This window comes from Bubalus kerabau, chromosome 2, assembly GCF_029407905.1.
Source record: "Bubalus kerabau isolate K-KA32 ecotype Philippines breed swamp buffalo chromosome 2, PCC_UOA_SB_1v2, whole genome shotgun sequence".
NCBI lineage: Eukaryota > Metazoa > Chordata > Mammalia > Artiodactyla > Bovidae > Bubalus > Bubalus kerabau.
In genome coordinates, this window is record NC_073625.1 from 172,539,824 (window position 1) to 172,552,609 (window position 12,786).

At 36.7% G+C, this 12,786-nt stretch overlaps 1 protein-coding gene across 5 annotated transcripts in view; it reads right to left on the reverse strand.

The window, feature by feature from the left end:
* Positions 1 to 3,738: 3,738 nt before the first annotated feature.
* The window catches only part of PLS1 (plastin 1), a 122,673-nt gene continuing 113,625 nt past the window's right edge, over positions 3,739 to 12,786 (reverse strand). For all 5 annotated transcript variants that reach the window (XM_055569448.1, XM_055569450.1, XM_055569446.1 and 2 more), the window contains 2 exons: positions 4,693 to 4,817; positions 3,739 to 4,460 (listed from right to left, as the gene is read on the reverse strand). In XM_055569448.1, the coding sequence (XP_055425423.1) occupies positions 4,325 to 4,460; positions 4,693 to 4,817 (261 nt within the window). In that variant the 3' untranslated portion in view covers positions 3,739 to 4,324. The remainder of the gene's footprint in view (positions 4,461 to 4,692; positions 4,818 to 12,786) is intronic.

A 12,786-nucleotide genomic window follows, 5' to 3' on the forward strand; every position in this document is an offset into this window, starting at 1 on the left:
CCGTTTGTGTGCAGTTATACTGGGCTAGCTACCCTCGTTTCTAAAACTGTACTTATTAAAAAATTAGTTTGTGATATAAAATTTGCATGACATTTCTGGTGTCATACATTTATTTGCCTGTAACCATTGGATAAGCACATCATTAGGATCTATCTACGTCACAGTCCTTCCAGTAGTTTCTTGTTCATATTCACATATATTATTATAACTCAGATTTTAGAAGATGAGTGTTATTTAAGCAAAAGCTAACTGAATGCAGTAAGTGCTACTTCCTTGAATATTTTTAAAAGAATTATGCTTGATTTAAAGCATATTTTTGCACCTTTAAGAACTGGGGGAGGGGGGCTGAAAATTTTATCCCGAATCGTTTTCATTGCTTTCCACAGCCAACTATGCAAAAATCTAAATTGTGCCCCTAGTGCTTGGGTTTTTAAGGCAATATATAAATTTACTTGAGTATCACATATTCGAGAGAAATACTTCCTGTTCTTTTTAAGTTGACTTGCTCTATCCCTGTCCTGCCAACACTAACTCCCAGATTTCCTAAATATATCTTCCTCGTTATGCAAAGTCGTCTTTCCATCATCTCTGAGATCTTTAGTAGACTAGACTGCCCACCTTTCCGAACATTTTCATCTGTTTACTTCAAAATGGTTATCTATTGAATCATGTTAGCTTTTCCTCTCTTATCCCTAGTAGATCATAAATCTGCCCTTCTCTAATGTTTAATACAGTTCAAAGTTTGTGTATCTGGTGGCCTGTCAAAATTGCTCATAATAAATCTGGCCATTGAACACAGTGGTACATATTTGTTTACATGTGTGTGTGCTTATACTCTTTGTAATGCAGTAAAAAATTTTTTGTCAGTAGCAAAACAACAGGTCTAACCCTGACCCTTCCAAAAGTTCCAGAGTGTTCAGGGTAAAAATTAAGGTGGCTCAGAACTATAATCAGTAGTTTTTTCAAGCTTCTGGCTTTAGGTGATTCCTTATCCATAGGATTCCCTCAGGGGCTGGACTGATTTTTGAGATTCAGGAGAATTCCAATGTACTTTAGGAGCTAGTCTTAGGAAACATTCTAAAGAATTAGAGGGTTTTTCCTCCTTCAAAGTAAGCTAGTGTTGCACCTGTATTTTCAGACGTCTTTTTGAATCATCCCAGATGCAAAAGATTCCCTTGTTTCTTGTGTTCATTTTTATCCAGCATAAATTGGGGTATTTTAGGATCCTCTATATTTTTCATCTTTGATATGAAATCAGTGATAGAATTATAATGAACAATGGCATGCAAGATTCAGAAGCAGCACATTGCTTAAAGCAACTCAGGGAACCTCAGGTACCAAAGAGAAGAGCCATTACAACTCCAGTTGGAGAGAAAATTCAGATCTAGTTCTATAAGTAAGAGGCCCTATCTTCATCTCCAAACTCTCTTCTTCTCCCTCTCTATTCTTAGGCCACATTTGCATATTTCTTTTCCTAAAATGCCTGCAAGACTCTTCCTGCCTCAGAGCCTTTGCACTTACTTGTTCCTTCTATTGAACAGTTATCATCTGACTTCTCATTCATATCTCAGCCTGAATATCATGATGCTAGAGGGACCTTTCCTGACCTACCAAACTAAAATCCTCTTTACCCCAGTTCCTAATTCTGTATCACATTACCCTGTTTTATTTCTCTTATTGCATTTATCACCATCTGCAACTCTTACTGTTTACCATCTTTCTCCACTAGGATTCATGAGGCCAGGAAACTGTCTATATTTTTCTCAGTTGAATCTCCAGTGTCTAGCATTATACCTGGGTCATAATAGATGAATTTATTATAATGAGTTAATTAACTCAAGTTATTTCATCACAAACTAAATTTGTAGTAATCATGCAGTTGATCTTTCCAAAAATTCTTCCTGCTAAAGGATTATAGAACCACCTTTGCTCCTCCCAAAATAATAACTTTTGTTTGTTTTACTCAAGCATAAGGATTTTCTTTTTTTTTTTTTTTAATTTAAAGGGACCATACCCCAAGATCACGTGCGATATATCCCAGGGATGCAAGGATTCTCAGTATATGCAAATCAATCAATGTGATGCACCGTATCAACAAACTGAAAGATAAAAACCACATGATCATCTCAGTAGGTGCAGAAAAAGCTTTTGGCAAAATGCAACATCCATTTATGACAAAGTCTTTTCTGGAAAATGAGTCTGTGAGATTAATTTTCAAAGTTATGTATTTTTCTTTAAATGAAATAAATACTGACACATTTGTACATACACAGAATTTTATTAAATTTTTTGTGAGAAAAAGAACACTCTAAAGTGCCAAATTTCATGTAAGTTAGAGAACTTAGCAAATATGGTGAAAAAAAAATCAAAAGGGGAAACATAATTTAAATAATCTCACAAAAGAGCAAGAACACATCTTCATATAAGATAATCACCATCAAACTATAAACTTAAGAAAGGAAATCTTTTTTATTTCTTTTATAGAAGAATATATTTCAAAGTCTCACCTGTTGATGATTTCATTCAAAAAAATTTCTGTTCTAAACATATGAGTAGTCTCACTCTTACCGACGTCTTACCAACATGAATGTTTTAATCCATGGTAGATGGGGGATTTAGACTACTCATTCACAGTGAGATAGAATGACAGCATTTTTTTGTAGTACAGCAGTACTGCTCACTGGCACAAACAGTGGAAGATGAAGGAACTAGACTTCTGGATTCACCCGTTAGGAGCAGAATCAGTCTATTGCCAAAAATTCAGACAAAAATACATCTGAAGCATCGCTACTCCCAAGTGACATAAATATTAATCAAACGTTGCCAATTTGAAGGAAACTGGGAAAATGTGAAAATATGCTGACTATTAGCTTTGTGTTACTTTCTTCTAAAGATATTTAACGGGCATATTCTAAATTATTTAGGGCTAGAGTATCAAAAATTAGCATGTGTAACATGAATCTAACAACACAGCATCAACATGTCTTGAGAGCTGTAGCCACAGTGGCTATAAACATTTGAAAGAAGTCAGTTGAAAAGTAACTATATGCATACCCAAAATGAATATTTCTAAAAGAAATCTTCATGTACCAGACAGCTACAAACTGAAAAGCGTTACACAGCTAGTGGGGGCACAATAATTATTTCATGGTTGGCTAACTGACCAATACAGTCTTCCTTCAGTATCCAGAGGATTGGTTCCAGGAACCAACCCCCCCACCCACCTGCCACAAGGATACCAAAATCCACAGATGCTCACATCCTTAATATGAAACAGTATTTGTATATAACCTACACATATTCTCCCATGTACTTTAAATCATCTCTAGATTACTTATACCTAATATACAATGTAAATACTGTGTAAATAGTTGTAAATACAATGTAAATGCTATGGAAATTATTGCTGGCACTTGGCAAATTTAACTTTTGCTTTTCCTAACTTCCTGGAATTCTTTTTTTTTTTTTTTCTTCAAATATCTTTGATCTGCAGTTGTGGGAATCTACGGATGTGGGACCATCTGATATGCATGCATCAGATATGGAGGGCTGTCTGTATACATACAAGTTAAGAAAACCTGGGTAATTCAGGTGCAAAATATATATACGTACACACACATATTTCTCTAATAACATCTTACCTATATGTATATATATATATCTGCATGTCATGCAGTATATATAAAGTATCATGTAGTTAAAATCAAGTGTTAAGTAAAAATCTCCTGCTATTAATACTTATATAAGAGAATGAACTTTGAAGTTTATTCATGAGTTAGTCCTTATATAAAAAAAGTTTAGTGTTAACAATATTTGTCACTTAAAAATTTTAGACAATATAGAAATTTACAGAAAAGTTAAAGTTTTGGACCACTTTACATAGTTGGAGGAAAAAAATAAAAGGATTAAACTGGATTTTGATTCTGAATACATTTATAATCAAAATCAACACACACACAAAATCAAAACATATTTCACATCAGGGCTTGCAGAAAATTTTTGTATTGATCATTTCGAACCATGAAAAAGAATGAATTAGTCTTGTTTTAAGGAGACTTCAAGGAAATGAAAATAATCATAAAGTATCATCTTGAAAATAAACATATTCTATTATCGGTATCAACTGGTAAATTTAATTGTGTTATCCAAAAAGACCAACAAATCCTAACTAGTATGAACAGGCTATTAAAATCATTAATGATTTCTACAACTATTTTGAGCATACAAATAATCTCTGGTTTTATACCTACTACATTTCAGAATTCTGTAAACTGGGAGACATTCAATGTGTTTAATGTGGCAGAAAATCATATTAAATGCTTCATTATTTTATTTTGTTCAGTCCTTTTCCCATTAAGCATGCAAACACTGTCATAACCATCTTTGGTTTCACTTCCACAAGGTCATCGGGTAAGGCATATATCCGGGCACCGATCTTTCGAGCAACAGAAATGGCGTATCTTGAAAAGACAAGAAAAATATCTTGGTATTTGTTTTCACTTAATGTATGTTAACAAAAGAATGAAATATTTTGACACAATTAACTTTACAATAACGTTGTTTCTGAGTCTTTAAATCATATTCCCCATATAAGTTATATTTTAAAACGTCAATTTTTAGGACATAATACTTCACATATAAGGATTAAGAATGAAAGAGCCACTATGTTCTAATATAAACCATAAGGCTTACTTAGCATTGTTCAGCTTGTCCTCATCAGAAAGGTCTTCTCTCTTAATCATTTCTTGACGAACTGCATTTGGTGCAATGGCATCTATTAAATCTAAGACAGGTAAGCTAGTGCTAATAGATTTGTCCTAGAAAATAAAGATGAACATGCATAAACATGTTTGGTGCATGTTAGACTGGAAGGTCATAACCATATAAGTAAAAGCAATTCAAAAATTTTCATTATACTTAACATTCAGAATTACTTAACATGCAGAATTAACTATTCTGCAACTAACACATATCACAAACCATTTAAAATATGCTTTTCCTTTTATCCTTGCAGAGCTTACAGCATAGAGAATGGTCACCATACCTGTAATAAGGTTTGGGGCTATGACAGTTCCTGAAGTATGCTAACTACAGTATTCATTCTATAAAAAACAAACAACTTTCAAAAGGGGATAGATGAAATTTAAATGAACAGTTTTGCAAATTCTAGTAGTATTCTTTATCTTAGACCATGGATTCCTAAGACTTCACTTAATATTTTTCAGAAAGAAAAAATAATAAGAAAAGGAACTAATATTTACAAAGGCATTATTCTTGTGGCTTTACATGTTTTTGTTTAATCCTAACAGTCTGGTAATAAAGAAATTAGAATCTCTCTTTTAAAGATGAAGAACATGAGGTCAGAGAGCTCAAAAGACCTATTCCACAACCAGTCCATACAGAACCAGTATTTGAACACAGAGCTGTCCAACTCTAATGCCCAAGATTCTTCACTTTTGATGTTACCCCCAAAGCAACTAAAAATGGACAACGAAATTCTAATGGATAGAACTTTGCTATTGAAGTCAGAAATCATGGTCTGAATTGAGTTTACCATTTACCAGTACTTGAACAAATTATTTGTTCTGTCTCAGCATGAATAGTGGCACCTGTTGCTTGCACCAGAGTCTACTCATTCCTCACTACTTTCTCCATCCTGACAGAACCCACATTTTTACTCTGAATGCATGCCTCCCACACATGGATGTGTGCTTCAAGGAAAACTAACCCCACCACAGCTCCAAGGGTGACCCTGAATTAGTGTAGACCATTTATTCTGTGGGTGAGGTAGTAAACTTATTCTTTTTATGTATAGAGCATACTGTAAATAACAGATACATTAATATCTATGGCATTAAAATTTTGGTGGGGGTGGAAATTTAGGAAGAAAATGTCTAAAAGACTCATTAGGCAGACAAGAATGAAAAAGGTTGGAAAAAATAGTCAAAGTTAATGAGAGGAATCCCATCTGATTGCTATAGTGATTTATCTGGGCTTAATTTTTATATTCAAGGAGAGCTATGGAAAGCTAGCAACACCCCTTCCTGAATGTAAATGAGAGGATGAAACATTTGTCACAACAAGCAACTATCCGAAGATAAGAGGAAAACCAGCTTTAGAAGGAAGCTGGCCCTTTGGATGGCAAAGCAGAGATGATAAAGACCTGAAGGACATTGTTCAATTACTGGCGCAGCCAATCCTGATGTCTGCCCTACTTCTGGATCTCTGCTATTTTTCTGTACCTTTCCTTTTGGTTTAACTCACCTTAAATTGAGTATCTCTTGCTGCTGCTACTGCTGCTAAGTCACTTCAGTCGTGTCCGACTCTGTGCGACCCCATAGACGGCAGCCCACCAGGCTCCCCCGTCCTGGGATTCTCCAGGCAAGAACACCGGAGTGGGTTGCCATTTCCTTCTCCAATGCATGAAAGTGAAAAGTGAAAGTGAAGTCGCTCAGTCGTGCCCGACTCTTAGCGACCCCATGGACTGCAGCCTACCAGGCTCCTCGATCCATGGAATTTTCCAGGCAAGAGTACTGGAGTGGGGTGCCATTGCCTTCTTACTTGAAGCCAAAAGCACTGTTTTCCTAATCACTACAATGGAAATGTCACAGGATTCTTGGGAATATTAAATGAAAACATCTAGTACAGTTCCTAGCCAAATGTGGTTCTTAATAACTGATAAAACAATTTGAAGCTATGTAAAGAATGCAGAGTTCTTTTTGAGGGCTGGGATCTATGAACTGCTACATTTATTTAAAAAAAAATTATATTCTTCATTTTCTAGAATATTCATTTTACAAAATGGGTTTTTTGGAGTGAAGAAGATAGAAGAGTCTGGTGGGCTATAGTCCATGGGTCACAAAGAGTCAGACACGACTGAGTGACTAACACACACTTTAGGGTCCTTTTTGATGCTAGTAATCCAGATTCTGTTTTAGGGGCATCTTTTCTATTTCCAAAAAAATCTCACACATGTTTTCTTAATGTACAGTCTGCAGACCACCTACATGAAAGTCGCCTAAGATGCTTATTAAAAATACAAATTAATCCCTGCACTTAGAGTAACGAGAGGTTATTTGTGGATGGGGCTAGGAATCTACATTTTTAATAAGCTTTCTACAAGAATCTAATTGCACATTACACTTTCTAAAAGCTTAACATACATGTCATTCTATAATAAACTAAAATTTTCTATGTGCTTTCATATAATATTTCTATGGTGGTTCAAAAACAGACATGTGGCTTAATTTTGTTATATTTTGATTATTTATTTACATACTTATGAGAGTTTTTTAAGTTTGGGGAAAATTGTTCTTTTTTCAGCTTTATTGAGTTAAAATTGACAAAATTCTAAGATACTTAAAATGTACATCTTGATTATTTGGTATACGTACATATTGTGAAATGATTCCTCCCATCTAGTTAATACATTTGTCACTTCTGTATATATATTGTGCGTGTGAAAACATTTAAGTTCTACTCTCTCAGCCAATCTCAGTTACATTAAAATAGTGTTAACTATAGTTATCATGTTATACATTAGATCTTTGGACCTTATTCGTCTTTTTATTGTTATTCAGTTGCTCAGTTGTGTCCAACTTTTTGAGACCCCCATGGACTGCAGAATGTCCATTGAGATGCCATCCAACCATCTCATCCTCTGTCTCCCCCTTCCCCTCCTCCCCTCAATTCATCTTATAGCTGAAACTTTATACCGTTTTGTGGTATTTTAGATATTTCTTAACTTAGATTTAGGAAACAAGGATTTTCTCACCTATTTCCTTATGATTCATCTTGTGAAAAACTTACTAAGTTGAATGAAAAATTTAAGTTTCTAAAGATTATATTGGATCCCTTATCTTCCTGTTTCCAGAAAAAACCAACAGACCTATCCTCCAACTCCTCTGATTTGCATATGATCAGTGAAAGACATTTTACTGCAAAAGGAGCAGGGGTTATGGTAAAACCCTTTAGTTCAGTTCAGTCAGTTTAGTCACTCAGTCGTGTCCGACTCTTTGCGACCCCATGAATCGCAGCACGCCAGGCCTCCCTGTCCATCACCAACTCCCGGAGTTCACTCAGACTCACGTCCATTGAGTCAGTGATGCCATCCAGCCATCTCATCCTCTGTCGTCCCCTTCTCCTCTTGCCCCAATCCCTCCCAGCATCAGAGTCTTTTCCAATGAGTCAACTCTTCGCATGAGGTGGCCAAAGTACTGGAGTTTCAGCTTTAGCATCATTCCTTCCAAAGAACACCCAGGACTGATCTCCTTTAGAATAGACTGGTTGGATCTCCTTGCAGTCCAAGAGACTCGCAAGAGTCTTCTCCAACACCACAGTTCAAAAGCATCAATTCTTCGGTGCTCAGCCTTCTTCACAGTCCAACTCTCACATCCATACATGACTACTGGAAAAACCATAGCCTTGACTAGACGGATCTTTGTTGGCAAAGTAATGTCTCTGCTTTTCAATATGCTGTCTAGGTTGGTCATAACTTTCCTTCCAAGGAGTAAGTGTCTTTTAATTTCATGGCTGCAATCACCATCTGCAGTGATTTTGGAGCCCCCAAAAATAAAGTCTGACACTGTTTCCACTGTTTCCCCATCTATTTCCCATGAAGTGATGGGACCAGATGCCATGATCTTCGTTTTCTGAATGTTGAGCTTTAAGCCAACTTTTTTAACTCTCCTCTTTCACCTTCATCAAGAGGCTTTTTAGTTCCTCTTCACTTTCTGCCATAAGGGTGGTGTTATCTGCATATCTCCCTTAGTTTAGTATATAAATACATTTTCATCATTTTTATTTCACTTTCTTTAAGTTAATCACATAGAAATTACTTAAGCAAAAAGAATGCCGGAATCTTATAGACAACTTGTCTAGAGTTTGGCCTGATTTTCAAGATAGTGAAAATTATTAATTTGTTAATTTGATACACATTTCTTAATTTGATACACAAGAATTGATGCTTTTGAACTGTGGTGTTGGAGAAGACTCTTGAGAGTCCCTTGGACTTCAAGGAGAGCCCATCAGTCCATTCTAAAAGAGATCAGTCCTGGGTGTTCTTTGGAAGGAATGATGCTAAAGCTGAAACTCCAATACTTTAGCCACTTCATGCAAAGTGTTGACTCATTGGAAAAGACTCTGATGCTGGGAGGGATTGGGGGCAGGAGGAGAATGGGACGACAGAGGATGAGATGGGTGGATGGCATCACCGACTCGATGGACAAGAGTTTGGGTGAATTCCAGGAGCTGGTGATGGACAGGGAGGCCTGGCGTGCTGCAGTTCATGGGGTCGCAAAGAGTCAGACACGACTCAGCGACTAAACTCAAGAAGCTTTGAATATTTACAGAATTAATGAGCAGTATGTCACACAGCTAATAAGTAGCTAAGCCTATGTCATACCCAGGGCTGAACAACATCATAGCTTAGCTTTAAACCTGCAGTTAGATCTGGATGTGAAATCCAGCTATTCTGCTTAACATTCAATGACAGTGGACAAGTTATTTAACTTTTCTAAAACTTTTTGCTTATAGAGTTGAGAGAATTAAAAGAAACAATAATGTGTTAGTATAGTGACACATAGGAATCAGTCAATGGTAATTATGATTATCATTATTGGCTGACATACCACCTCCTTATCTTCTTGGTGAGGAAAAATAACATTGCTACTAAAAGGGGTAAATTTGTCTTTTCTAAAATTTCTGGGTACAGCACTGCCTTGATTAACAGGTTCTTACTAGTACCACTTATTATAGCTTTCAAATATAACATACCAAACTGGAAGAAACCTCCCTAGCCCAGATATTTTTTAGCATTCACTGCTATATTTCTTAATTATTTATATTCTGTCTAAAGGCTTTATTCTCAAACATATATAAATGCCAAGCACTTTTGCAATATGTTTTTTCCACCTCAGTTCTAGTAAACCCATAGTCTCAAGTTCGCTTTTCTCTTGAGCCGTCTCCCTTAAACGGTTTGTGTGTGTGTGTGTGTGTGTGTCTGTGTGTATGTGTTAGCCACTCAGTCATGTCCGACTCTTTGTGACCCTTTAGACTGTAGCCTGGGGCTCCTCTATCCATAGGATTTTTCAGGCACGAATACTAGAGTGGGTTGCCATTTCCTCCTCCAGGGAATCTTCCCAACCCAGGAATTGAATCCGGGTCTCCTGTGCCTCCTTCATTGCAGGTGGATTCTTTACCCTCTGATCCATCAGGGAAGCCCCCATTTTTCAACTATCTCTTCTGTTCAACTGATCACCAAGTTGTAATTCTAGTTTTAATATCTCTTTTAATCCAACTCATTTCCTGAAAATTACCTCAAATTCAATAAGTTGAAAAAAGATTGTTAAATTCACTGCCTGTTTAGAAAGCAGCTGTACCTCACACACCCCACTTTTTATTATCCAGGCCCCAAACATCCAGGTTTTTTTTTTCCCCACCAAGAAGATAAGGAGGTGGTATGTCAGCCAATAACAATAATCATAATTACCATTGACTGATTCCTATGTGTCATTATACTAACACATTGTTTCTTTTAATTCTCTCAACTTTATAAGCAAAAGAGTATTAGATAAGTTAAATAACTTGTCCATTTAAATAACTCCTCTCCTTCCTGTGCATCCCTAAGTTAAGAAGCCAAATCCTACCTGCTTTTTTTGCAAGTAACTATCCATTCTTGGGCTTCCCTGGTGGCTTAGATAGAAAAGAATCTGCCTGCAGTGCAGGAGACGGTGATTAGATCCCTAGTTTGGGAAGATCCCCTGGAGAAGGGAATGGCTACTCACTCCAGTATTCTTGTCTGGAGAATTCCATGGACAGAGGAGCCTGGTGGGCTACAGTCCATGGGGGTCACAAAAAGTTGGACACAACTGATTAACACACACACAGACACACATCCATTCTTACAGATCCCAGTGCCCATTTCCCACCCCTACCCAGGATCTGTATTACCTTGAGTTCTGCCTCAATAGCTTCCTTGCACTTAACACAACTCTTCCTCCTATCATACTCCCTACCTTCACAACAGTATTTCTAATACTTTGCTTACGTTACTTGCCTTATCAATATCCTCTTTAAAGCCAGATTTCTCTATTAGGGGAAACACTGACTGAAACTGCCCACCGTGGCCAGGCACCACAATAGCCACTTGCATGAGTTATTTTATGACAGGAGGTCCTGGTAACGAACATGGAACTAACAAGCCACCACCAACCGGAATCATTTGGGAAAGGTCAAAAGGAGATGGCACGTGTCCTACCAACCTCCCAGAATCCTCCTCTCTGGAATCCATCTTGCCTGAGTGATGTGTGCACCACCAGGAAAGACCCTAAGTCAGAATGATTGGCCAAAGACAATCCAGAAACGAACCTAATTACCATAAAACCTGAGACTAAGAGCCACGTGGCAGAGCAGTCCTCCTGGTTTCCCTTACCCTGACACTCTCCGCCCAGGCGCTCCTTCCCAATAAAATCTCTTGCTTTGTCAGCACATGTGTCTCCTCAGACAATTCATTTACAAGTGTTAGACAAGAGCCCATTCTCGGGCTCTATCTAGAAGGGGTCCCCCTTCCTGCAACACCTCCATAGTCTTGGCCCAGCCTATATCTTGCACCACATCCCTTAGGAACCATTCTGTCTATCCAAACTACTTCTAAACTTCTCAGACTTATCTTTATTCAAGGTGGACCCCCTTCTAGCTTATTATTACCCTTTTGTTCTTTGGTGCCTGTGTGCTAGGTCACATCCAACTCTTTGCAGGCAGATTCTTCACCACTGCACCACCTGGGAAGCCTTGTTTTTCATGCATTCAAATCCTGCCTGTATCTCTGATGCTCAAATAAAATCCAACTTTCTCCATCTACCCTTCAACTGACCATTCATTTGGAAATTAGTTAAAATTTCCCATAATATTAGTTGTATTAAATCTTTGGATTTTAACGTTTACCCTGTAGTAGTATTACTTTCTCAGTTATACCAATCTTATCTCTCAAATAAATGGCAAATACTCTGAGAGCTGAAATAATTTCTTACATCCTTTCTTTACCTAAAAATGTTACTTAATAGCTAAGACCTCAAAAATGTTTTATTAATTTGCTTCTAGATATTATCTATTATATTTAATGATCTATATGCTTATTATTTTTCACAAATTAATGTACAAATGAATTTAATTTCAGTATAACAATTTTAAAGAGTATCTGTCAATTAGAGTTTTATATATCCCCCTTCCTGCCTTACATTTTAAGTTGTGTTTTATATAAAGACAAGTCATGGCCTAAAAATTCTTTTCTTTTTATATCAGCAACAATAAAAACTCAATGTAATTAGTTCCTTACAAGATGAAAAAGAAAGAAACACTGTTGAACTAGGACTTTGTGACATCTCTGCCAACATCCAGCTCAGTTTTTGGTAAAGAAAAGAAGATTAAATTTATCAATTTCTGACATTTCTTCTGCTCTACCATATTGTCAAACACATATAGCAAAGACAAAGGAGAAAATAAAAATGAGTAGATAACTTTGGGGCAAGCTTAGGGTTTCATCTGTTTGCACTCTTAAGTCACTGAAATAAATACAAATTGAAGGCTAAATTTTCGCATATAATAAAATCACAAACACAAGGCTCACTGAATGGACGTGAACAAGCAGACATGCTTATTTGCAGCTACTGTCAGCTTACATGCAAAAGCAAAACACAATGGAAATGCATGAAGATTAGTCAGTATGTATGTGCAGGCTACATTCTGAGTGCTTTACGAATCATCCACAAATGCTCGGAAGTGAGTGGC